Source organism: Maniola jurtina, chromosome 26 (genome assembly GCF_905333055.1).
Source record: "Maniola jurtina chromosome 26, ilManJurt1.1, whole genome shotgun sequence".
Taxonomy (NCBI): Eukaryota; Metazoa; Arthropoda; class Insecta; order Lepidoptera; family Nymphalidae; genus Maniola; species Maniola jurtina.
In genome coordinates this window covers 5,066,846-5,092,487 of record NC_060054.1, presented here as the reverse complement: position 1 = coordinate 5,092,487, position 25,642 = coordinate 5,066,846, and the positions used below count along the sequence as shown (strand labels likewise).

General features: G+C 43.1%; 1 protein-coding gene across 3 annotated transcripts in view; it reads left to right on the top strand.

Annotated features, from left to right (window-relative positions):
* Positions 1-20,302, top strand: part of LOC123878869 (protein mahjong) — a 34,672-nt gene extending 14,370 nt beyond the window's left edge. Inside the window, exons 16-34 of one of the 3 annotated variants that reach the window (XM_045926234.1) lie at positions 134-264; positions 727-818; positions 1,378-1,500; positions 2,349-2,502; positions 3,578-3,723; positions 7,292-7,486; positions 8,357-8,475; positions 9,258-9,476; positions 9,815-10,031; positions 10,895-11,014; positions 11,596-11,687; positions 12,428-12,624; positions 13,917-14,014; positions 14,868-14,945; positions 16,217-16,337; positions 16,993-17,150; positions 17,713-17,794; positions 18,852-19,018; positions 20,019-20,302. In XM_045926234.1, coding sequence (XP_045782190.1) covers positions 134-264; positions 727-818; positions 1,378-1,500; positions 2,349-2,502; positions 3,578-3,723; positions 7,292-7,486; positions 8,357-8,475; positions 9,258-9,476; positions 9,815-10,031; positions 10,895-11,014; positions 11,596-11,687; positions 12,428-12,624; positions 13,917-14,014; positions 14,868-14,945; positions 16,217-16,337; positions 16,993-17,150; positions 17,713-17,794; positions 18,852-19,018; positions 20,019-20,093 — 2,584 coding nt within the window. In that variant the 3' untranslated portion in view covers positions 20,094-20,302. Of the gene's footprint in view, positions 1-133; positions 265-708; positions 819-1,377; positions 1,501-2,348; positions 2,503-3,577; positions 3,724-7,291; positions 7,487-8,356; positions 8,476-9,257; positions 9,477-9,814; positions 10,032-10,894; positions 11,015-11,595; positions 11,688-12,427; positions 12,625-13,916; positions 14,015-14,867; positions 14,946-16,216; positions 16,338-16,992; positions 17,151-17,712; positions 17,795-18,851; positions 19,019-20,018 lie in introns of those variants that run through there. The other 2 variants (XM_045926233.1, XR_006798902.1) reach the window with 2 other exon arrangements.
* Positions 20,303-25,642: the final 5,340 nt, after the last annotated feature.

Here is a 25,642-nt window from a genome sequence, read left to right as displayed (position 1 = left end):
CTTGACCAAACCAGACCTTATCATTGTTTTTTTAAAGCATGCCATTACGTTTTCAAGCCTATCACGCAATAAAAATGAACCTGTGCTCAGTAGTGGGCCAGCGACGGGTGGATCATGATATGTTTGCTTCCAGAGCGGAAACGGTCAGGTCAGCACTGGACGTCGTGTCTGTCTGTTGCGTCGCCCCGAGAGTCCAACTTCTGCTAACGGAGAAGATCAATATGAGAGACGCGGACCTTACCACAGGCGTGCATATTGTACTTAGTAAGTATTTGTAGTTAATAAACCGGTCAAGCGCGAGTCTGACCTGCACACGATTTTTATATTGTGACCACGACTCAAGCAACTGAGTCGAAATATCAGCAGTTAAAAACACCTAATTAATCGTGGTATGCACCCGTTACCTACAATATACAAGAGTAAGTTAAAAATTATAACACCCCCGACAAGTGAAGGTTACAGTAACTAGAAAAGAGCTGATAATTTTCAAACAACTGAACCGATGTTCTTGGATTATAGCCAAGACCACTCTCGATCAAGTCACCTTTCAAACAAAAAAAACTAAATTAAAATCGGTTTATCAGTTTAGGAGCTACGATGCCACAGACAGATACACACCTCAAACTTATAACGCACCTCTTTTAGGGTCGGGGGTTAAAAATGAGTGAGATTTGTGTTGATGAAGTGGATCAAACTAAACATAAGTAGGATTTCTGTTGATGCCAGGCGCGGCGGACGGCGACATAGTGCCGGAGCCGGAGGTGCAGAAGGCGGCGCTGAACGTGCTCGTGAACTGCGTGTGCGCACCTGTGCATAGGGTAATGTTTTTTTTTTAAATTGAGGTTACAAAAGAACACTTTGATTTTTCGAGACCTAAAGCCTATGTCCTTAAACCGTAGATGCAAGCTGTTTGTGGTGGTATTTACTATTTAATTGTTAATTATTCAATAATAATTGAAATCGGTTCAGCGTGAAAACAGCGAAAACGTAGCAGACAGACAGACACACTTTCGCATTCATAATATTAGTCTGCATTAGTCTCATCTCGGCTTGGGCTATTAAAGTTGGCGGCTCGACTGTATTTTGTTTTTATTCAGACACAAGTTAGCCCTTGTCTGCAATGTCACCTGGTGGTAAGTGATGATGCTAAGATGGAAGCGGGCTAACCTGGAGGGAGTATGGCAGTTTTTATTATTACCTGTATCCCTTTGGTTTCTATACGACATGATGCGCTAAATCGCTTGGCGGCACGGCTTTGCCGGTAGGGTGGTAACTAGGCACGGCCGAAGCCTCCCACCAGATATTATGCCGCACTTCTAGCATAAATAATAATTACTATAGCATATATAATAATAATTACTATAATAATGTGTTTAGGGAGGTCCATCATCGGCGCGGTTTTCATTAACTGGTTCAAGTAAAAAGAAGACAGCCGTCAAATCATATGAAGATGTTATACAGAAGGTTTGGGAGAGCGTTCGGACGAATAATGGTATTATGGTGAGTGATTTTCCTGGTTTTGGGATTATTACGATAAAAATGCTGATTTTTACCTAATTATAGCAATCTTAGCAAAAAAAACCGGCCAAGTGCGAGTCAGACTCGCGCACTGAGGGTTCCGTACTCGGGTATTTTTTCCAACATTTTGCACGATAAATCAAAAACTACATAAAAATAAATAAAAATCTGTTTTAAGATGTAGTAAAGCCCTTTCATATGATACCCCACTTGGTATAGTGATCTTATTTTGAAAATTGAGACACATTTTATTTATTTTTTTGAATGATGTAACCACAAATTCGCTGTTTCCAGATTTATTCCTGTACTTGTGCTATAAGGTCTACCTACCTGCCGAATTTCATGATTCTAGGTCAATGGGTAGTACCCTATGGGTTTCTTGACAGGCACGACGGACGGACGGAGACGGAAATCAATGAGTTTCCACGTTTTTAAAACCTATATCCACAGGAACGAAGTTGCGGGCATCAGTTAGCTTGCTTCTATTCAAATTCAAATTCAATTCAAAATGTTTTTATTCAATTAGACTTTTACAAGTTCTTTCGAATCGTCAAAAGCATCTACCACTGGTTCGGAATGCCTTTCCTACCGAGAAGAACCAGCAAGAAACTCGGCGGTTGCTCTTTTCAATGATTTGATATACAATATTATGCCATGTATACAAGCAATTGAAGTCCTGCGCATTGCTGGAGCGAATCGAAGTTCAAATCCACGCTTTTTTATCATTTACATAATCTTCGATAGTATAATATGCTTTTCTCAGGAGCATATTTTTAATAGATTTTTTGAACCTGTGTAAATTACTACTGATGGGTTTGGATGGTTTTCAGGTGCTACTATCGCTAATGATGGTGAAATCCCCCATCACCGACGCGGATCGGTTGCGTGGTCTCGCGTGTCGTGCACTGGCCGGCCTGGCGCGATGCCCCACCGTGCGACAGATCATCTCCAAGCTGCCGCTCTTCACCACCTCACATCTCCAAGGTGAGTACATCATCACTACTACCACTAGTCATCAACGAATGGTACCCATCCATCCATCCATCCATCAGCCTGTATGCGTCCACTGCTGGACATAGGCCTTTCCAAGGGCGCGCCACCAAACACGGTCCTCCGCCTTCCTCATCCACCCGCTCCCCGCCACCTTCTTCAGGTCATCGGTCCAGCGGGCAGGAGGTCGTCCCACACTGCGCTTACCGGTACGCGGTCTCCACTCCAGAACGCGTCTGGTACCCTGGCGCGCGAATGGTACCCGGTCTCCGTTATTTCTCACATTCAGAGCACATAATACCTATAATAATTGTCCTGCCTGCCTTTATTTTGTTGAAATGAAATGAAATGAAATTTATTTGCTGAATATCAGTTGTTGAGTTCAAAATTATAACTAAGTAGCGACCTTCATATTCTACTTCATAAGGATGAAAATATTTAATACTCATCAGGAATAATCCGTACAAATAATCCTGATGAGACCAAAAAGTGAATTAATTTCTATTGTAACATGTCTCTTAATTAATTAGTTTTGCTTTATATGTGTTTTTCTGTATTAATTTTCTGGTGTATAGTAAAAGTATATTCATTCATTCATTCATTCATAATAGCATCATCATCATTGTTAGTTTCCATTATAATTATCACCATAATCATTATTATCAGTTATAGTTTATAACTCAACAACATTTACACCCGCTGACAGTTACAATTAAACATCATTACTATTGCTATAATTGTTTCCAAAGCCAACATTTGACTTCACAATGTAGATATTAAAAAAAATTGTTACTAATGTCTTAAAAGCCATCATAGTGTTTTTCTTTTTTCTTTTATACTAAATCAGAACTTAACCCATTTAGAACAAATCGTTTCTTAATGTTGGGCAGTAACCACTCGCATTTTAAACTTTTTGCTGATCCGACTTAGCTTGGGTGGAATTATTGAAAATACTCCCATTTTTCTTCAATATAAAGAAAACTTACATCCAAAATCACTCAAATTTTAGATCCAGCGTTTATAGTGTCAGTCAGTTTCTCCTTTTATGTAAAGAAGAATCTTTTTCCAGTGCTGATGCGGGACCCAATTCTCCAAGAGAAGAGACAAGAGCACGTGATGTTCCAGAAGTACGCGCTGGAACTGCTGGAGCGAGTCTCGGGCAAGAGCAAACACATGGGCGCCGAGTTCGAGACCTCGCTCGCTAACATTCACAGGGTAAGGTGACCAATCCACCAGGAGAAGAGACAAGAGCACGTGATGTTCCAGAAGTACGCGCTGGAACTGCTGGAGCGAGTCTCGGGCAAGAGCAAACACATGGGCGCCGAGTTCGAGACCTCGCTCGCTAACATTCACAGGGTAAGGTGACCAATCCACCAGGAGAAGAGACAAGAGCACGTGATGTTCCAGAAGTACGCGCTGGAACTGCTGGAGCGAGTCTCGGGCAAGAGCAAACACATGGGCGCCGAGTTCGAGACCTCGCTCGCTAACATTCACAGGGTAAGGTGACCAATCCACCAGGAGAAGAGACAAGAGCACGTGATGTTCCAGAAGTACGCGCTGGAACTGCTGGAGCGAGTCTCGGGCAAGAGCAAACACATGGGCGCCGAGTTCGAGACCTCGCTCGCTAACATTCACAGGGTAAGGTGACCAATCCACCAGGAGAAGAGACAAGAGCACGTGATGTTCCAGAAGTACGCGCTGGAACTGCTGGAGCGAGTCTCGGGCAAGAGCAAACACATGGGCGCCGAGTTCGAGACCTCGCTCGCTAACATTCACAGGGTAAGGTGACCAATCCACCAGGAGAAGAGACAAGAGCACGTGATGTTCCAGAAGTACGCGCTGGAACTGCTGGAGCGAGTCTCGGGCAAGAGCAAACACATGGGCGCCGAGTTCGAGACCTCGCTCGCTAACATTCACAGGGTAAGGTGACCAATCCACCAGGAGAAGAGACAAGAGCACGTGATGTTCCAGAAGTACGCGCTGGAACTGCTGGAGCGAGTCTCGGGCAAGAGCAAACACATGGGCGCCGAGTTCGAGACCTCGCTCGCTAACATTCACAGGGTAAGGTGACCAATCCACCAGGAGAAGAGACAAGAGCACGTGATGTTCCAGAAGTACGCGCTGGAACTGCTGGAGCGAGTCTCGGGCAAGAGCAAACACATGGGCGCCGAGTTCGAGACCTCGCTCGCTAACATTCACAGGGTAAGGTGACCAATCCACCAGGAGAAGAGACAAGAGCACGTGATGTTCCAGAAGTACGCGCTGGAACTGCTGGAGCGAGTCTCGGGCAAGAGCAAACACATGGGCGCCGAGTTCGAGACCTCGCTCGCTAACATTCACAGGGTAAGGTGACCAATCCACCAGGAGAAGAGACAAGAGCACGTGATGTTCCAGAAGTACGCGCTGGAACTGCTGGAGCGAGTCTCGGGCAAGAGCAAACACATGGGCGCCGAGTTCGAGACCTCGCTCGCTAACATTCACAGGGTAAGGTGACCAATCCACCAGGAGAAGAGACAAGAGCACGTGATGTTCCAGAAGTACGCGCTGGAACTGCTGGAGCGAGTCTCGGGCAAGAGCAAACACATGGGCGCCGAGTTCGAGACCTCGCTCGCTAACATTCACAGGGTAAGGTGACCAATCCACCAGGAGAAGAGACAAGAGCACGTGATGTTCCAGAAGTACGCGCTGGAACTGCTGGAGCGAGTCTCGGGCAAGAGCAAACACATGGGCGCCGAGTTCGAGACCTCGCTCGCTAACATTCACAGGGTAAGGTGACCAATCCACCAGGAGAAGAGACAAGAGCACGTGATGTTCCAGAAGTACGCGCTGGAACTGCTGGAGCGAGTCTCGGGCAAGAGCAAACACATGGGCGCCGAGTTCGAGACCTCGCTCGCTAACATTCACAGGGTAAGGTGACCAATCCACCAGGAGAAGAGACAAGAGCACGTGATGTTCCAGAAGTACGCGCTGGAACTGCTGGAGCGAGTCTCGGGCAAGAGCAAACACATGGGCGCCGAGTTCGAGACCTCGCTCGCTAACATTCACAGGGTAAGGTGACCAATCCACCAGGAGAAGAGACAAGAGCACGTGATGTTCCAGAAGTACGCGCTGGAACTGCTGGAGCGAGTCTCGGGCAAGAGCAAACACATGGGCGCCGAGTTCGAGACCTCGCTCGCTAACATTCACAGGGTAAGGTGACCAATCCACCAGGAGAAGAGACAAGAGCACGTGATGTTCCAGAAGTACGCGCTGGAACTGCTGGAGCGAGTCTCGGGCAAGAGCAAACACATGGGCGCCGAGTTCGAGACCTCGCTCGCTAACATTCACAGGGTAAGGTGACCAATCCACCAGGAGAAGAGACAAGAGCACGTGATGTTCCAGAAGTACGCGCTGGAACTGCTGGAGCGAGTCTCGGGCAAGAGCAAACACATGGGCGCCGAGTTCGAGACCTCGCTCGCTAACATTCACAGGGTAAGGTGACCAATCCACCAGGAGAAGAGACAAGAGCACGTGATGTTCCAGAAGTACGCGCTGGAACTGCTGGAGCGAGTCTCGGGCAAGAGCAAACACATGGGCGCCGAGTTCGAGACCTCGCTCGCTAACATTCACAGGGTAAGGTGACCAATCCACCAGGAGAAGAGACAAGAGCACGTGATGTTCCAGAAGTACGCGCTGGAACTGCTGGAGCGAGTCTCGGGCAAGAGCAAACACATGGGCGCCGAGTTCGAGACCTCGCTCGCTAACATTCACAGGGTAAGGTGACCAATCCACCAGGAGAAGAGACAAGAGCACGTGATGTTCCAGAAGTACGCGCTGGAACTGCTGGAGCGAGTCTCGGGCAAGAGCAAACACATGGGCGCCGAGTTCGAGACCTCGCTCGCTAACATTCACAGGGTAAGGTGACCAATCCACCAGGAGAAGAGACAAGAGCACGTGATGTTCCAGAAGTACGCGCTGGAACTGCTGGAGCGAGTCTCGGGCAAGAGCAAACACATGGGCGCCGAGTTCGAGACCTCGCTCGCTAACATTCACAGGGTAAGGTGACCAATCCACCAGGAGAAGAGACAAGAGCACGTGATGTTCCAGAAGTACGCGCTGGAACTGCTGGAGCGAGTCTCGGGCAAGAGCAAACACATGGGCGCCGAGTTCGAGACCTCGCTCGCTAACATTCACAGGGTAAGGTGACCTTTCCTATTATACTCTATCCGTGGAAGGAAGTTAGTATAGAAATTAGTCAGAGTATCGACTAATTTGTGAGTAACTCACGTCAAACTCATTATTAGGACTAATTTTTTAAACTGAACACTTTCAAGTAAAGATTTTGATATAAACCTATGGAGATGATACTACCATTGGCGCTATTAGAATGCCATAAGCATACTTTGTCGTATTAGTTTACAAATTGCGAAACCAAATTAAATTTGAATTTTGCGATTTAATGCATTATTATTATTAATGCGCCTTAACGTGACTAGTTTCCACCCTACCGGCAAAGCCGTGCCGCCAAGCGATTTAGCGTTCCGGTACGATGCCATGTAGAAACCCAAGGGGGCCGGCTTTATCAGAACTGCCATACCTTAGCCCGCTTCCAACTTAGACTGCATTATCACTTACTACCAGGTGAGATTGCAATCAATCTAACTGTACCTGAAAAAAAAGTATTATTCGTAATCATAATCGGCAGAATTTGCTGTTATGACAATTACGATGAATACGTTTTTCTTACAGAATCAGGGGTCTGGACTTTAATTGATTGAATTAATGATAATGATATTGTTTACAGGCAAACGTGGTAGCGCAGACTAGGATAAGTTACAACGAGAGACAGTTACTACAGCTTGTCGCGTCCCACCTGTGGGCGCGTGGGCTGAAGGACAGTGCCTCCGCGTTGCAGAGGGAAGCGGGACTCCCCCCTCCCGCGCCCCCCGTGCCTCCCCACCACCCGCCGCCCGTCTACACACCCTCCACACCATCCAGAGTGAGTTAAAAAACCGGTCAAGTGCGAGTTGGACTTGCATATTAAGGGTTCCGTACCTTCGTACAAGATATTTTATGTGCAACACTGCAAGTTAATGACAACAGTGCCATCTATATGTGATTAAGTAAATTAATTTTTTCGTGAATGCATCTTAATTTTTTTTTTGTGTGATGTAACCACAAATTCACTGTTTTATTCTTTTACTTGTGCTATAAAACTCACCTACCAAATTTCATGATTCTAGGTCAACGGAAAGTACCCTATAGGTTTTCTTGACAGACACGACAGACGGACATACTTACAGACAGACAACACAGTGATCCTATAAGAGTTCCACTTTTCCTTTTGAGGCATTCCGAACCAGTGGTAGATGCTTTTGACGATTCAAAAGAACTTGTAAAAGTCTAATTGAATAAAAATATTTTGAATTTGAATTTGAGGTATGGACCCCTAAAAATAAAAATCTGTTTTAGAATGTACTGATAAAACTTTCATTTGATACCCCGCTTGGTATAGTTATGTTATATTTTATACTAGAGGATGCCTGCGACTTCGTCCGCGTGGATTTAGGTTTTTAAAGGTCCCGCGGGAACTGTTTGATTTTCCGGGATAAAATGCCTATGTCAATGACAGAGACGCAAGCTACGTCGGTTCCAAATTTCATACAAATCGGTTAAGCGGATGGGTTTTTAGCAATCCCGTGGGAACTCTTTGATTTTCCGGGATAAAAAATAACCTATGTTCGTCCCCGGGATATAAGCTAACCCTGTACCCGTCAGAATCGGTTCAGCTGTTGGGCCGCGAAAAGGTAGCAGACAGACAGACACACTTTCGCTTTTATAATATTAGTATGGATTATTTTTTCCGCAGTCGCGCCTTTCCGTGTCGCGAGCCAGCAGTTGCGGGTCCATGTTACATCGAGACAGTCTGGACCACTCGCACGCGCCACACAATGAAGACACTCCCGTGCCCTCCGTCATCAAACTCAGGTAAGCATAACCTGTAAAGCGTTCTTATTTAAGTGCCCCTTAAAGAACACGAAATTTTAAATAAGATTTTTTGGGTTCCGTACCTCAAAAGGAACCCTTATAGGATCACTCTGTCTGTATGTCTGTCCGTCTGTCGTCTCTGTCAAAAAGACCTATACTTCCTACCTACTTCCCCTTGACATAGAATCATGAATGTCCGTACCTTAAAAGAAAAAAAGGAACCCTTATACGAACACTTTCTGACGTACTGTCTGTATGTCTGTCCGTCTGTCGTCTCTGTCAAAAAGACATATAGGGGTACTTCCCGTTGACCTAGAATCATGAATTTCCGTACCTCGAAAGGAAAAAAGGAACCCTTATAGGATCACTTTCTGTCTGTCCGTCTGTAGTCTCTGTCAAGAAGACCTATAGGGTACTTCCCGTTGACCTAGAATCATGAATTTTGGCAGGTAGGTAGGTCTTATAGCACAAGTAAAGGGGAAAAAATTCATAATCGTTGTGGTAACCACAATGATTTTGTGGTTACACGACAAAAAAATATTTAAATGTGTTCATGAACAAATAATAATTAGTATTTTCAATTATCAAAGTAAAATAACTATATCAAGTGGGGTATCATATGAAAAGGCATTTTTATGGATAATAGTTTTTGATTTATCGTGCAAAATGTCGGAAAAAATACCCGAGTACGGAACCTTCGGTGCGCGAATTTAACTCGCACTTTGCCGACAGTGCCTAATAAAAGTTCGACTTTCAAAAAAATATTTTTCGACAATTTTCAGGAAAGTCCAGAACCCATCCCACACGAATCCCACGGGGCCGTCCACACCACTGCCGGAACAGAAGCGATCCCTCCAGAAGCAACTGAGTTCCATGGGGAGTGACCGACCCTGCTCCCCACCTAGGGTTACTCTACACTCCATCATCACGGAGTACCTCTACAACCAGCACGCGCTATGCAAGAACCCCGTCGTCACATGCCCACAGTTCAACCTCTTTGAGTGAGTAGCTCGTATATTTATAGTAGTATATTTTATATCTAGGAGGGGAACACCAAAATGTTGAACGCCTATGTCAGTTACAGGGACGCCAGCTACCTCGGTACCAAATTTCATACAAATCGGTTGAGCGGATGGGTCTTTAGGAATCCCGTGGGAACTCTTTGATTTTCCGGGATAAAAAGTAGCCTATGTCCGTCCCCGGTATATAAGCTAACCCTGTACCAAATTTCGTCAGAATCGGTTTAACTGTTGGGCCGTGAAAAGGTAGCAGGCAGACAGATAGACAGACAGACACACACTGTCGCATTTATAATATTAGTATGGATTTTTGTGTGCAGGCCGCATAAATGCCCCGAGCCGTCCTCAGGCGGTCTCGCCTCGGTGGCGGTGCGAGGTGCCGAGGCGACCAACCTTTTGGCCCGCGTGGTGCGGCGCGAGATATTCGGAAACACGTCGTGCCGTGCGCACGCGCGCCTCGCGCACTCCTACTTCGCGCACGTCAGAACGCTGAGGCTGCAGGACGAAGACGCGTACTTCACACACTCGATATTCCATGTAAGAACCAAAAAAAAAACTAGCCAAGTGCGAGTCGGACTCGCGCACCGAGGGTTCCGTAGTCGGGTATTGTTTTCGACATTTTGCACGATCAATCAAAAACTATTATGCATAAAAATAAATAAAAATCTGTTTTAGAATGTAAAGGTAAAGCCCTTTCATATGGACACCCCACTTGGTATAGTTATCTTACTTTGAAAATTGAAACACATTTTAATTTTTTTTTCAATGATGGAACCACAAATTCGCTGTTTGGATTTATTCCTGGTACTTGTGCTATAAGACTTACCTATCTACCAAATTTCATGATTCTAGGTTAACGGGAATTATCCTATAGGTTTCTTGACAGACAGACAGACAGCAAAGTGATCCTATAAGGGTCCCGTTTTTCCTTTTGAGGTACGAAACCCTAAAGAGTGGGGGTCTCCAAAAATTTTTTTTGCTAATGTATTCAGTGGGATATCAAAGGAAAGAGTTAAAAAATTCTGTGTTCATCAATATAGTACAACTAGCCGATGCCCGCGACTTCGTCCGCGTGGATTTAGGTTTTTCGAAATCCCGTGGGAACTCTTTGATTTTCCGGGACAAAAAGTAGCCTATGTGCTAATCCAGGATATTATCTATCTCCATTCTAAATTTCAGCAAATCCGTCCAGTAGTTTTTGCGTGAAGGAGTAACAAACATACACACACACACACACACACACACATACACATACAAACTTTCGCCTTTATAATATTAGTGTGATGTTAAAATACACCGAGTGACACAAAAACAATTTTACTATAATATCTATACTATCGCCCGTTCGCGGGTAGTAGTTGGGGTTTAGTGATGTTCATGTATCTTGTTATCTGTTACAGCCAACGCAACAGCAGCTGCTCACGGCGACGTCGTCCGGGGATATCCGGGTGTTCAACTTGTTCACCGGCGTCGAGGAGAACTCTTATCAAGTACACGAGTCCTATGTCTATCATATGCAGGTTGGTTCAAGGTTTTTAACCGACTTCAAAAAAAGTAGGAGGCTCTCAATTCGTCGGAATCTTTTTAGGATTCCGTACCTCAAAAGGAAAAACGGAACCCTTATAGGAATACTCACTTGGTTGTCTGTCTGTCCGTCGTGTCTGTCAAGAAATCTGTAGGATACTTCCCGTTGACCTAGAATCATGAAATTTGGTAGATAGGTAAGTCTTATAGCACAAGTACAGGAATAAATCTGAAAACCACGAATTTGTGGTCACATCATTTAAAAAAAAAGAAATGTTTCAATTTTCAAAGTAAGATAACTATACCAAGTGGGGTATCATACGAAAGGGCTTTACCTGTACATTCTAAAACAGATTTTTATTTATTTTTATGTATAATAGTTTTTGATTTATCGTGCAAAATGTTGCAAAAAATACCCATGTACGGAACCCTCAATGCGCGAGTCTGACCCGCACTTGGCCAGTTTTTGATTTTGCTGCAACTAAATTTAAACCATAATTTTCTTAGGATTTATTTTGCATAGCCAAATATTAGCATGTCCTTGAAGTTTTTACCCATTTTTCACTCCAACCCGCAGGCGAGCAGAGACGGATGCTTGTTACTAGCGTCGTCGACAACATCATGGCGGACCCTCTCAGCGCTGTGGAATATGAAGGAGTTTGAACAACTGTAAGCTATTTCTAATACCTTTTTTTTTTTTGTTGACGGGGGGAAATCTTCACAAGATACCCGACCTCTTTAAGGAGGGATCGGGTTATGTGGGTTTTACCTACTAAAACCCCCTCGATGGCCGTCCTCAGCGCATATTAAGAGACTCCGGGAACTCTTACGAACGTGCGCCGGTGCCTCCCCTGCGCGACGCCCAGTGGGCTCATCCTGAAAGATGCACTCCCCTGGCCTCGTGCACTTTGCACGTAGGCACGACAGCTTGCGTTTTGTACTATTTGTAATACCTAAGACTCACAATTTAGTTATAGTCCGTCCGCGATAGGTTGAGATGGCATTAGGGGTATGAGGCAGGGGCCACACCCCCACGTCACCCGCGCTCTTGAACCCTCGGTGCGTGAGTCCGACTCGCACTTGGCCGGGTTTTTTTTAATAAATTTCCTCTGGTCCGGTCTGGTGGGGTGGGAGATTTCGGCCGTGGCTAGTTACCCTACTGGTAGTCTATACTAATATTATAAAGAGGAAACCTTTGTATTTTTGTATGTTTGTATTGAAGAGGCTCAAAAACTACTGGACCGATTTCAAAATTTCTTTTACTATTACTTAGAGGGATTCTTCCGAATCCGTATAGGCTATATTTTATCCCGGAAAATAGAAAAAATAAATGCCCACCCGTGCGAAGCCGGGGCGGGTCGCTAGTATAAAATAAATAAGAACGTACTATTTTACATAATAACCCTCAGATTCCAACTCGACAACGAAGAGTACGTGGAGTTCTCAAAGATGACTGACGACCGGATAATCGGCACGAAGGGCGAAACGGCCAGCATCTTCGACACCAGAACTGGACGAGAGCTGATGACCCTGACTCCGGCCATCTCCAACCAGTACGCGAAAAATAGAGCCACCTTCAACCCCACGGACGAACTAGTGTTATCAGGTAAGAATAAACCCCCGCCATCTCTAAGAGAAAAGAATGAACCTTTCAAGGTCAGGGACATACACTGACCACCAAATGGGATTCCTTTACCTCGTGAGCTTCTGCAGTCACCCGCACCAGCGCAACTTGCTAGTGAACATGATGACGACGTAAGCATTACTGGACTTGACAATACCCCTGTGCGCGATGGCGAGCCCGTCGCCCAAGTACGGGGGCCCTGGATCCAACACACAACAGAGACCTCGAGGCCCCAAGCCAAGAAGGCAGGCCTTAGCCGACAACAGCTTAAAAAAAAAATTGGTTGTCTGTAAAGTCGGTTTACTGACGATAGTTGAACGTGACAACAAAGGCCGATTGTGCTTCTTTGTCGCTCGTTCCGCGCTCTCGCTTGCACTTCAAGCCTTACATGGAACGCCTCAGAGCGAGGTAACGCCGCATGAGTCATGTTTTTTCGTGCGTGCAGCCGGCTCTATCGAATTATAAGACGTTGTCACGTCAAAACTTTACCGGGGAAGTGTTCTTCCCCGCGCCACACCCGGGCAGGGAGGCCATACCTCGAGGCCCGTACCGCCGTCTTGAACAAGGTCAAACGGAGAAGACCCCGCTGTTGTATACACGTCGGGCTATATCTATGCAAGCAACAGGGTCACTGGCAAACAAAGCGGCCAGGGTCACAACGCCACGGATGAACTCATGTTATCAGGTAAGAATAAACCTTTTAAGGGCGGGGGCATTGCACTTTGATTCCGACTATCTCCAATCAGTACGAGGAAAACGGCTACTACTAACCCCACGAATGAATTTATGCTATAAGGTAAAGTAAACCTTTCTACGCCGGGGGCATTATGACCCTGACTCCGGCCATCCCAACCAGTACGTGAAAAACAGAGCCACCTTTAACCCCGCCGATGAACTCGTGTTATCAGGTAAGAATAAACTCCCGCCATCTCTACGCGAAAAGAATGAACCTTTCAAGGTCAGGGACATACACGTCATTTATAAAACACACACTGACTTCGTCTGTTTTGGTGTTAGCTGGCGGGCGTGCTCTGCCTTTTTGGAGTGTTTTTTTTTTGTTAAAACTGACTGGAAAGCGCTCTAAGGGGGTGCCGTGCGTATGTCGGCGAGCGCCGGCACAGACGGGGTCCATACTTGTATAGTTTAACTAACTTGTTACAAATAACTACAAACTTGGCATTGGCTAATCTTTGTAAAGCCAGACGAGAGAGAAAAAAAAAACACACACACACTTTCGCATTTATAATATTAGTATGGATGTACTTTGTTTTCAGATGGGGTCCTCTGGGACGTGAACACGGGTAAAGAAATACATAAATTCGACAAATTGAACCAAACGCACAGCGGTGTCTTCCACCCCAATGGACTAGAGGTAATTATACACTTGTTTACTTCGACCTGGTGAGTAAAGGTGCCCACGCATTATAACTGAACTGCAGCGGAACTGCGCGGCAAGTCGCTTCATGCCGCTCACGGTACCTATCGCACTACAACCGCCGCGGTAGCTCGCGGCACTTCCACGTCACTTCTATACCCGTTCGCGTACGAGCAACAACGTCGCAAGATGAGCGACAGTGAAGAGGATTTTATTATTACTTCATTGTTGCCGACATCCTAGGGGTTGGCACTTTTGAGGATATATTTCTAAGAGCATAAGGAAAACGTCATGTGCCAAAAATTAAAATTTCGTTATTTATTTTGAGGTCTAACCCGCCTGACACACTAATTACCTAACCCAAAGCACGTGTATCGCATCCGAGCGCCGTACGCACACTGCAGCGGCACGCCGCCGCTTGCTATGACGCACTAGCGCGAGCGTAACTGAACTGCGGGGTTGCGGCAGCGCGCTGCACAATATTCTCTCCAGCGGCGACGCGCGGCAACGGCCGCTGAAGCGCATTTCACGCGCCGCTCTAGTGCGATATACTCCGTACAAAACGATAGAAAGAATATTTTGGCGCGATGTGCCGCGTAGTGCAGTCACGTGCAGAGCTGCTGCAGTTCAGTTGTAGTGAGTGCGCACCTTTAATACTAAGGCGCCATCTTCACGGGCGAGAGTCCGTCCTACTATATTATACATAACATATTATATGTATATATGTATGTATGCATATATCTATACTGATATTATAAATGCGAAAGTGTGTCTGTCTGTCTGCTAGCTTTTCCGCTCGGTCTAACTTCGAATTAATAAAAGAGTTTTTGAACATTTTTTGTGTTTTCAGGTAATATCAAACACAGAAGTATGGGACCTGAGGACATTCCACCTTCTAAGAACAGTGCCTTCGTTAGACAAATCTGAGGTGAGTATTCTACCCCCTTTCTCCTCCAACCATCTCCCTTCATAACTTTCAATGTAGAGCTATTCATATGGGTATATGGATCGCTAGATCTATCCACGGAAAGAAGTTAGGATAGCGCTCTCTCTGTTATGTAATCCCATACAAATGATAGAGACAAAAATCCCAATGGGATTGACGATTTTGAAACACCAGCCAATCACAAACGAAACTGTGTTATTGAATTGAATTTCAACTTCAGACTTTTATTTCATATGAGCCAAGTAACGCCATCTAGCAATAGTGTTGAATTAATTAGAATAGAATAGAACAGAATAGTATAGATTTTTATTCAAATAAACTTTTACAAGTGCTTTTGAATTGTCAAATATAATTTACCACTGGTAAATTATTTGACGATTTTTATCAATTTACAATAATATTCTATACTATACAAGCAATTGCAGCCCCGCGCATAATCTTCGATTGTGTAATATGCTTTTGCCAGGACCATACTTTTAATGGATTTTTTAAACTTTTGTAAAGGCAAGTCAATAATAGGTTGTAATATTGACTGTGCAATTTTATTATAAAATATTACACTCATTCCCACAAATGACTTTCCCACTTTTCTGAGGCGGAGAGGATGTTTTGTAGTACAAAAATTATATTATTGTTGTTTACAATTACAACTTTATTAAATACTAGCGACCCGCCCCGGCTTCGCACGGGTGGACATTTATTTTTTCTATTTTCCGGGATAAAATATAGCCTATACGGATTCAGAAGAATCCCTCTAAGTTATGGTAAAAGAAATTTTGAAATCGGTCCAGTAGTTTTTGAGTATAGATTACAAATTTTAATAGCAAGAGAACGTGAAGTGAAGTGAGTCTTGTAATAGAGTATATGTGGATTTGACGGGAAGCATGTTTGATGGGGGGGGGGGTTTGATCCACCAACACCCCCCCCCCCTCTCGAAAACCCAGACAAAAAAAATTTGATGTTAAAATGCATAATAGACTAGTTCTAGATTTTATTTACACCTGTATTAAGCAAAAGAAATTGCGCTCGCGCTCCTGTATATTCTTGTGTTCTATCCTTCTGTCAATTGAAAGGTTTTTTTTTTTTAAGAAATTCTACCAACCAACCAGGTATTTAGATTCTTTTCTCATGAAAAGATTCTGTTAAAAGTTAAAACCCAGACAAAACCCCCCTCTGTAACCAATACCTGGCTACGGCCATGATTAAGGTAGTATGTACTCATATGCTGGCTGTATGTGAACTATTGTACGTAGGTAATATTCAACCCCACATGCAGTGCGCTGTACGCTATGTGCTCGGACCAGGACTCGGAGGAGCGCAGCCAGTTCGACACCAGCTTCAAGACGCTGGACCCCTACGACTACTCCAGCATAGGTGAGCCACTAACTTACCAAGGCATTGGTACAAAATTAGGCATTTTGTACCAATTCCTCATTTTGTACCAATGCCTCACTTGGTACAAACTACAAAGTGCCACATTTTGCACCAATGCCTTACTTGGTACAATGTCTCACTTGGTACAAAGTGCCTCATTTAGTACCAATGTCTCATTTTGTACCAATGCCTCACTTTTACAAACTACAAAGTGTCACATTTTGATGCCTTACTTGGTACAATGTCTCACTTGGTACAAAGTGCCTCATTTTGTACCGATGCCTTTTACAAAGTGCCTCATTTTGTACCAATGGCTCACTTGTACCAATTGCATCTCTATCGCAAAAGCTTGTCTATGTCCAAATTACCATTTTTAATTAAAAATACATCTTCCACATCGACTATCGACGTCAAACGCAACACCTACTCGCTGGGCGTGTCCCGGTACGGCACGCAAATATCGTAATGGTACAAAGTGCCTCATTTTGTTTCAATACCTCACTTGGTACAAAGTGCCTCATTTTATACCAATGCCTTGGACAAAGTGCATCATTTTGTAACAATGCCTCACTTGGTACAGTGCCTCACTTGTACCAATTGCTTCTCTATGAGAAAAGCTTGTCTGTGTCCAAAATATCTTTCGTATCTTTCACAGCAACTATCGACGTGAAACGCAACATCTACGCTCTGGCCGTGTCCAGATACGGCACGCAAATATCATTGGTCGAGAACATGGGTGACTTCGAGCAAGTGCAGGAGTCGTGCGTCAAGTTATACGACGTGGGCAGGAAGCGCGACCACGACGACGATGCGGTGAGTGCAATCCCACTTCTGATGTCGTTGCAGGAATCAGTGTCATTATCCACCAATACAGTGCGACAAGGGTCATGGCCAAAATCGGAACTAACGCCGCCATCTTGTGAAGTGTCACGCTGTCCCCTTGTACGTATGGCACGCAAATATTTTAGCATCTTGGATTATGTATCTATTATGCATAATAATAAATAAAATATGTTTCAGAATGTTCTTACAGAACCCTTCCATATGATACTCCACTTGGTATAGTTATGGTACTTTGAAAATTGAAAATACTAATTATTATTTGTTCAAGAACACATTTTAGTTTTTTTTTTTTTTTGTGAATTAACTACAAATTCACAGTTTTCAGATTTTTTGCTTTACTCATTCTAAAAACCTACCTGCCTGCCAAATTTCATGATTCTAGGTCAACGGGAACCCTGTAGGTTTTATTGACAGACAGATAAACAAAGTAATCCTATATGGGTTCCGTTCTTCCTTTTGAGGTACAGAATGCTAAAAATTACAAACTAGGTTTGTGTGAAGTGCTCTACGAATAAACTTCTTTTGATTTCAGGATGAGGAAGAAGAAGAAGAGCTGGCGCCGGGCTCCGAGAACGATGACGGATCCGACTCGGGCTCCGACAATGTTGATGACTGTGAGACTATAATTCTACCTAACATAATTATAAGGATGTTGTATAGAAGCAGGTGTTATTTTGCGGAAGTCCATGATATACAAGGAACCAAAATCTTAATCACACTATTAATATTATAAAGGAGAAAGTTTCTATGTGTGTGTGTGTGTGTGTGTATGTTTGTTACTCCTTCACGCAAAAACTACTGGACGGATTCGGCTGAAATTTAGAACGCGCGAACGAAGTCGCGGGTATCAGCTAGTTTGCTATAATCCGCTAAACCAAAGAAAGCTGAATGGTGCAACATGCAGCATGCGATATGCACCCGCCCTCTTACTGATAAACATGCAGGAAAAGCCAGCCGCCAAGCAAGAAATACGCACCACCACCACGCAGCACCACACAAATCCAAGCACCACTCGACGCACGTTTCGCCCCGACACCGGAGCATCCTCAGATGTAGAACTAACAATGCCAAATTGCAATGCAAATTGAATTGAATTACAAACCTCCCACTAATAAGACCACTGCGCCAGGGAGGCCGTCAAAAAGCCTTTCTTTATTTTATTGGCTCAAGCTATATTCTCCAATCTTTAAAACTCCCCTGACAGTAGCCTCCAGCCTCCTTCAGCGATACAACGCGGTGATGGAGCTGGCGGACGGCTCCGGCTCGGGCTCCGGAGACTCACATACACACACACACACCCACCACACACACACACCCACCACACACACACAGCCACACACGCCACACCCCTACACACACACACACGCCACACCCCTACACACACACACACGCCACACCCCTACACACACACACACACACACACACGCCACACATACCCACCACACCCCCACACACGCCACACATACCCACCACACCCCCACACACACCCACCACACACACACACACAGCCACACACGCCACACCTCCACATACACACACACACACACACACGCCACACCCCCACACACACCCCACAGCGTTTGCCTCTGCGCCAGGGAGACCGTCAAAAAGGCATTTTTTATTTATACTAGCACAAGCGATATTCCCCTAACTTCAAGATTCCCCTTACAGTAGCCTCCAGCCTCCTGCAGCGATACAACGCGGTGATGGAGCTGGCGGACGGCTCCGGCTCCGGCTCGGCCTCCAACTCCGGCTCGGGCTCCGGCGACTCGTCGCACGACGACAACGACGAGCCGCCGCGACGACGACGACGCTTGCGCGCGCGCACGCGGCGGCGGGTGAGGGCTTCGTTACTTTATTTGAAATTAGATGATGCCCGCGACTTCGCCTGCGTGGATTTAGTTTTTTTTTTTTAGGGTTAGGAAAAGCGGATCCCTTTATAGAATCACTTTGTTGTCTGTCTGTCCGTCGTGTCTGTCAAGAAACCATTAGGATACTTACCGTTGACCTAGAATCATGAAATTTGGCAGGTAGGTAGGTCTTATAGCACAAGTACAGGAATAAATCTGAAAACCACGAATTTGTGCTTACATCATTTAAAAAAAAATTAAAATGTGTTTCAATTTTCAAAGTAAGATAACTATACCAAGTGGAGTGTTCATATGAAAGGCCTTTCTTTACATTCTAAAACAGATTTTTATTTATTTTTATGCATAATAGTTTTTGATTTATCGTGCAAAATGTTGGGAAAAATACCCGAATACAGAACCCTCAGTCTGACTCGCACTTGGCCGGTTTTATTTTTGAAATCCTGTGGGAACTCTGATTTTCCAGGATAAAAAGTTATTAGCAACTAGTCAATTTCCGGAATACAAACTACCTCTGGATTTTTTTCACATAAATCGGTTAAACAGATGGGCTTTTAAGAATCCCGTGGGAACCCTTTGATTTTCCGGGATAAAAAGCCTGTAAAGCCTTGGGATGTAAGCTAACTCTGTACCAAATTTCATCAAAATCGGTTAAACTGTTCCGGCTATATAACGAGACAGCGTTATATAGCCGGCATAAATCTGTCTCGTTTTAAGTGAAACTTAACAGGGCTCTCTCCGTCACTTGCTTCCACTCGCTTCATACAATCGTAGTTTCAATTTCATTTGAATATTAAGCAACCAAAGTCCATGAAATTTTGCAGACATATCCTAGAAACTACTATCTGACGGAGAGAAGCCCTCTTAAGCGAAGTCAAAGTGCTATAGATTTCAACTTCTGTGTCTGTGACCTCCCTCTTAGCTCTCAAACGGATGCACCTATTTTAATGCGGTTCGTTTTGAATTACAGGCGGCGGAAAGGAGGAGCAGTGACAGCGATGGCGACATAGACTTCGGCAATATCATAGAGTTCGAATTAGACTAAAGCTAATAGCACATTAGCACACAATGACGCTAAAGGCGGACAAACTAGCGGACGTGGCTGACAGCCGCGACAGATAGGTGTGGCGTGACCTCCCTGACCATATCCCCTGGTAATATCAGTAGGAAGGATTCCGGGCAAGGATTTGCAATTTTTTTATCAAAACAGTCAAAATCATTTACTCAAAGTAGGGACTATTGTACTCCTTTTGATGGTCGGAATTGTTATATTTGTACGATATGTGGTGATAATTAATGGTGATAACTTAAAACTATAGCTACGTGGGTTCCAAACGCGCCCAAGTCTGAGAAGAGCCCACAAACTCAGCCGGGTATTCTTTTTTTTGTTATCACCACTTTACAAAATCACTTATACTTGTTAGAACTATCATAGCTGATTGGCAACTCATTCCCAAGCTTTCGTATCATTTGAATTTAAATTAATAATTAATTTCTAAATTTCCTCTGATCTGGTCTGGTGGGACGCTTTGGCCGTGGCTAGTTACCACCCTACCGGCAAAACTGTGCCGCCAAGCGGTTTAGCGTTCCGCTACAATGCCGTGTAGAAACCAAAGGGGTACGGGTTTAATAAATACTGCCATGCCAAAGTTAACCCGCTTACACCTTGAACTGCATCATCACATACCACCGGGTGAGATTGCAGTCAAGGGCTAACTTGTATCTAATTTAATAAAAAGGTGTGAACAGTTTTTGGCATAAGGCTTGCGGAATCAACCAGACATTTTCGCCTGACAAACACTCCAGCGGACTAGAATTATATCTGACGTCCGCGCTCAAGGACGGGTTAAGGTTACGTCCGCTACTTATCCGAGAGCTTACACAGCTCAGTGTACATTTTATTATCCAGATATCAATAATTCGCGGCGGTGAACCACGTCCGATAATTTGTGCCCGCCTCAAAACCTGACGTAACACAAGATTCAGTACTAAAAGTGCATTTAAAATGAATAATCACACTTTCGGTACTGTGAGATGCGGTGCGTGCAACTTTTGCGCCTTTTGCGTTAGTGTGCGATCACCCTTACCACATTGTAATAATAATAATTAATTAATAATTTAATAAATAAAAGTTTTTAAAACGTTCAGTGTTTTATTTATTTATTCATTAGTAATTATTTTTAGGGTTTGTACCTCAAAAGGAAAAACGGAACCCTTATAGGGTCACTTTGTTGTCTGTTTCTCGTGTCTGTCAAGAAAACTTATAGGGTACTTCCCGTTGACCTAGAATCATGAAATTTACAGGTAGGTAGGTCTTATAGTACAAGTAATGGAAACATCACAAAAAAAAAATGTGTTCATCAACAAATAATTAGTATTTTTCAAAGTAAGATAACTATACCAAGTGGGGTATCATATGAAAGAGCTTTACTTGTACATTCCAAAACAGATTTTTATCTACTTTTATGCCTATTAGTTTTTGAGTTATCGGAAAAAATGCCCGATTACGGAACCCTCGTTGAGTGAGTCTGACTTGTACTTGGCCGGTTTTCAAAGAAAAAGCGGCGATTAAATACTAGGCTTAAGATGTTGGCCTTATATTCGGGAGGTCGGGTGTTCGATCCCGGGCAAGCACCTCTAATTTTTCGGAGTTATAACCATAGACTTACGATTTTTCGCTTATAACCAACTAGCCGATGCTCGCGTGGACTTAGGTTTTTCGAAATCCCGTGGGAACTCTTTGATTTTCCAGGATATTATCTATCTCCATTCCAAATTTCAGCCACATCCGTCCATTAGTTTTGTGTGAAGGAGTAACAAACATACACATACACACAAACTTTTGCCTTTATAATATTAGTGTGAAGTGTGAAATCAGTGGCGTGCATAGGGTTCAAAGCCAGGGTAAGCATTAGGGTATGAACTTATTTTCTGGCAGGTCATAATGGAAAATAAGCATTGATCTATTACAACTAGGGTAGGCAGTACTTTTATACCTCTATGAGCTGCACGCCACTGTTAAAAATTACTTGCTTTAACGATGAAGGTTTCATCGTGAGGAAACCTTCATGCCTAAAAGTTCTCCATATTGATCTCAAAGATGTGTGAAGGCTGCCAATCCGTACTTGACCAGTGTAGTGAATTATGGCTTGAGCGCTTCCCATTCTGAGAGGAAACTCGTGTTCAGTAGTGAGCCGGCAATGAGTGATGATCCATACTTAATATTATAAATGCGAAAGTGTGTCTGTCTGCTATCTTTTCACGGCCCAACAGTTTAACCGATTCTGACGAAAGGTACAGGGTTAGCTCATATCCCGGGGACGGACATAGGCTATTTTTTATCCCGGATAATCAATGAGTTCCCACGGGATTCCGAAAAACCCATCCGCTCAACCGATTTGTATGAAATTTGGTACCGAGGTAGCTTGCGTCCCTGTAATTGATATAGGCAACTTTATATCCCGGAAAATCAAACAGTTCCCACGGGATCTTCAAAACTTAAATCCACGCGGACGAAGTCGCGGGCATCCTCTAGTAAGTAAATAAAACTCTTTTTTCTTTCTCATAAATGCATTTAATTTGTCCGTATCATAAATAATAATATGTTTAGAATATCACAATTTGTTTGTTCTATACTCGCCGAAAACTTCTTTTGATAAGTACAATAACAGGGCTCTCTCCGTCACTTACTCCATACAATCGTAGTTCCAATTTCATTTGAATATTAAACAACCAAAGTCTATGAAATTTTGCAGACATATTTTAGATACTAATATCTGTGTCTGTGGTGTTTTAGATTTTTCTAAAAATATGTAGTTTTAAAATTACAGGGGCTCAAAGATTTGTATGTGAATTTTTAAGACCGCGTAACTTTGAAACAGAATATTTTAACAGAAATCTGGAAAACCACAGGCATTGATTTCAGTTTCTAGAAATATATCTGCAAAATTTCATGGACTTTGGTTGCTTAATATTCAAATGAAATTGGAACTACGTTTGTATGGAGCGAGTGACGGAGAGACCCCTCTTAAAATATAATACAATTTTAATACTACATAGTTACAGAATAAATCTTAGGTATAATGCGTAAAATATTACTTCTCACGCGCCATTTTAACATTATATGTCAACAGTACAATTTTAGGCTTCATTCGCACGAGAGCTTTTTTAACGTCCGTTAGAAAAGCGTTCAAATAGAACAAATATCTGTTCACACGTCAACGCTTTTTTAACGCGCACTTTGTATTTTCAGCACAACGCCGGGTTTTAACGCAACGCTTTTTATCGCTCATGCGAACGAGGCCTTAGTCCTAATTTTGAATGTGAGCTGTACTTTTTAACCGACTCCCAAAAAAGGAGGAGGTTCTCAATTCGTTGGTTTTTTTTTTTAATGTATGTTCCCCGATTACTCAAAACTCCTCGACCGATTTGAATTTTTTTTTTGTTTGACAGGGCATAGTGTGCAGGTGGTTTCATATAAGTTTGGTGAAGATCTGATGAATATCTTCGGAGATGGAGAACAGAACTCCTCAATGGATAAGAGCAAATTGCTCGCGATCAATGTAATAGCTTAGTAAACAGTAGGGTTTTAACTGGGCATAGCATATTATAGTACAGTGGGGCCACTAAAAATTGTGAAATAATAAATTTTCAAAAGAAAAATAAAACCAACTTCAAAAACCACAAACACTAAAATGTAAAAAATATTTTTGTTTAGCTACACATGTAATGTACCTAGGTATGAAGTCGGGCGAGCTTCACTCTTGGATTTCTAATTTTGTTTTAATATGCTCGCTCGACTTCATACCTAGGTACATTACACGCGTAGCTAAACAAAAATTGTATTTTACTTTTTAGTGTTTGTGGTTTTTTAAGTCGGTTTTATTTTTCTTTTGAAAATTTTTTATGTCATGACAGTTGACTTAGAGTTAAAATGACGCGTGAGAAGTCATTTTGTACGAGCTGTGTTCCTAGAAATGTCCGACTAAATTGTTCTGCCAACCACAGTATTACAAAATTAGACATTTCTAACAAAACAGTTTTTACCTACATAAGTACATGGTCGTGTCGAAAACATGACAAGTAAAAAACTAAATAAACACAAACTGCATGGCTTAATGATAACGTCACACTAAACGCGCGCGTATCTGTGTTTGGCTAAAAGGAACATTAACGATGGCTTAGTTCAAAATTGCACTAAAATATACAATTGGGATGGCTTGTGTCGAAAATAAATTAATGCTTAGTAAGTAATTATTATTAAATAGGGGGTCTTCCAAAATTCGTAAAATCCACGTCCTTTATTTTTTTTTTAAAGAATATCAGCCATGTTAAATGACTAATATTCCCCTTTCCTCTCCAACTAAGCGTCAGGCTTGTGCTAGGAGTAGGTACGACAATAGTGCAACGGGCGGGGTTTGAACCGTCGGCCATTCGGTTTGCAGTCCACTCCTTTACCGGTTGAGCTATTGAGGCTCTAAAGTTTATAGTTTTAAGTTTTATTATCCATTTTATAAATTGTCGATTGAACTAAAAAAAGTTAAATTACGTCAACGTTTATGACGTCCATCTGTGAATTTCATACGTTTTAAAGTTTGATAAAAAGATACTGATTTGACTAGTTGATTTTACACAAAAACTCGCTTAGTATGCGAGCTTCTATGAAATACTGTGGAAATACTGGCAAAAGACGTCACAGTGACTTGACATGCTTTATTAGTTAAATCGATAAGAGGGCTCTCTCCGTCACTCGTTTCATACAATCGTAGTTCCAATTTCATTAGAATATTAAGCAACCAAAGTCCATGAAATTTTGCAGACATATTCTAGAAACTCATATCTATGTCTGTGGTTTTCCAGATTTCTGTTAGAATATTCGGTTTCAAAGTTACGCGGTCTTAAAAAATTTCATACAAATCTTTGAGCCCCTGTAATTTTAAAACTACATATTTTTAGAAAAATCTAAAACACCACAGACACAGATATTAGTTTCTAGAATATGTGTGCAAAATTTCATGGACTTTGGTTGCTTAGTATTCAAATGAAATTGGAACTACGATTGTATGAAACGAGCAGAAACGAGTGACGGAGAGAGCCCTGTATGTAAAGGACGTAGATTTTACGTACATTGGAAGACCATCTATTTAATAATCACTGAGAAATAATTTCATTTTGCGTAGGCAAATACCGTATGTCTAGGTGTAAATCTGAACTAAGGCATCGGATTTAGTTCCTTGTAGTACAACTTATGAGGAACAGCGTTGGACGCGTTTCTATCGCGCTTTGTGTGACCAACCCTTTAATACTGAAGTTTATAAGATTCAAATTACAATAAAGTTATTGCTTAATTATTTCTAAACTAATAAGTACTTACTTGATTATTGAGATTCAAATAAAAACAACTATTTTACAAAATATGTTAGGATAAACTAAAGTATACGAACACAAATGGGTAAGATCATGCGCCCTGGGCGCGTGGACAGCACGCTGGGAAGAGAAATTAGTTGGCGCTCTACGGTACGATTTTTATGTATAGAGCTTATTTAATAAGAGCCTCACATTATAAGAGCAACCGCCGAGTTTCTTGCTGGTTCT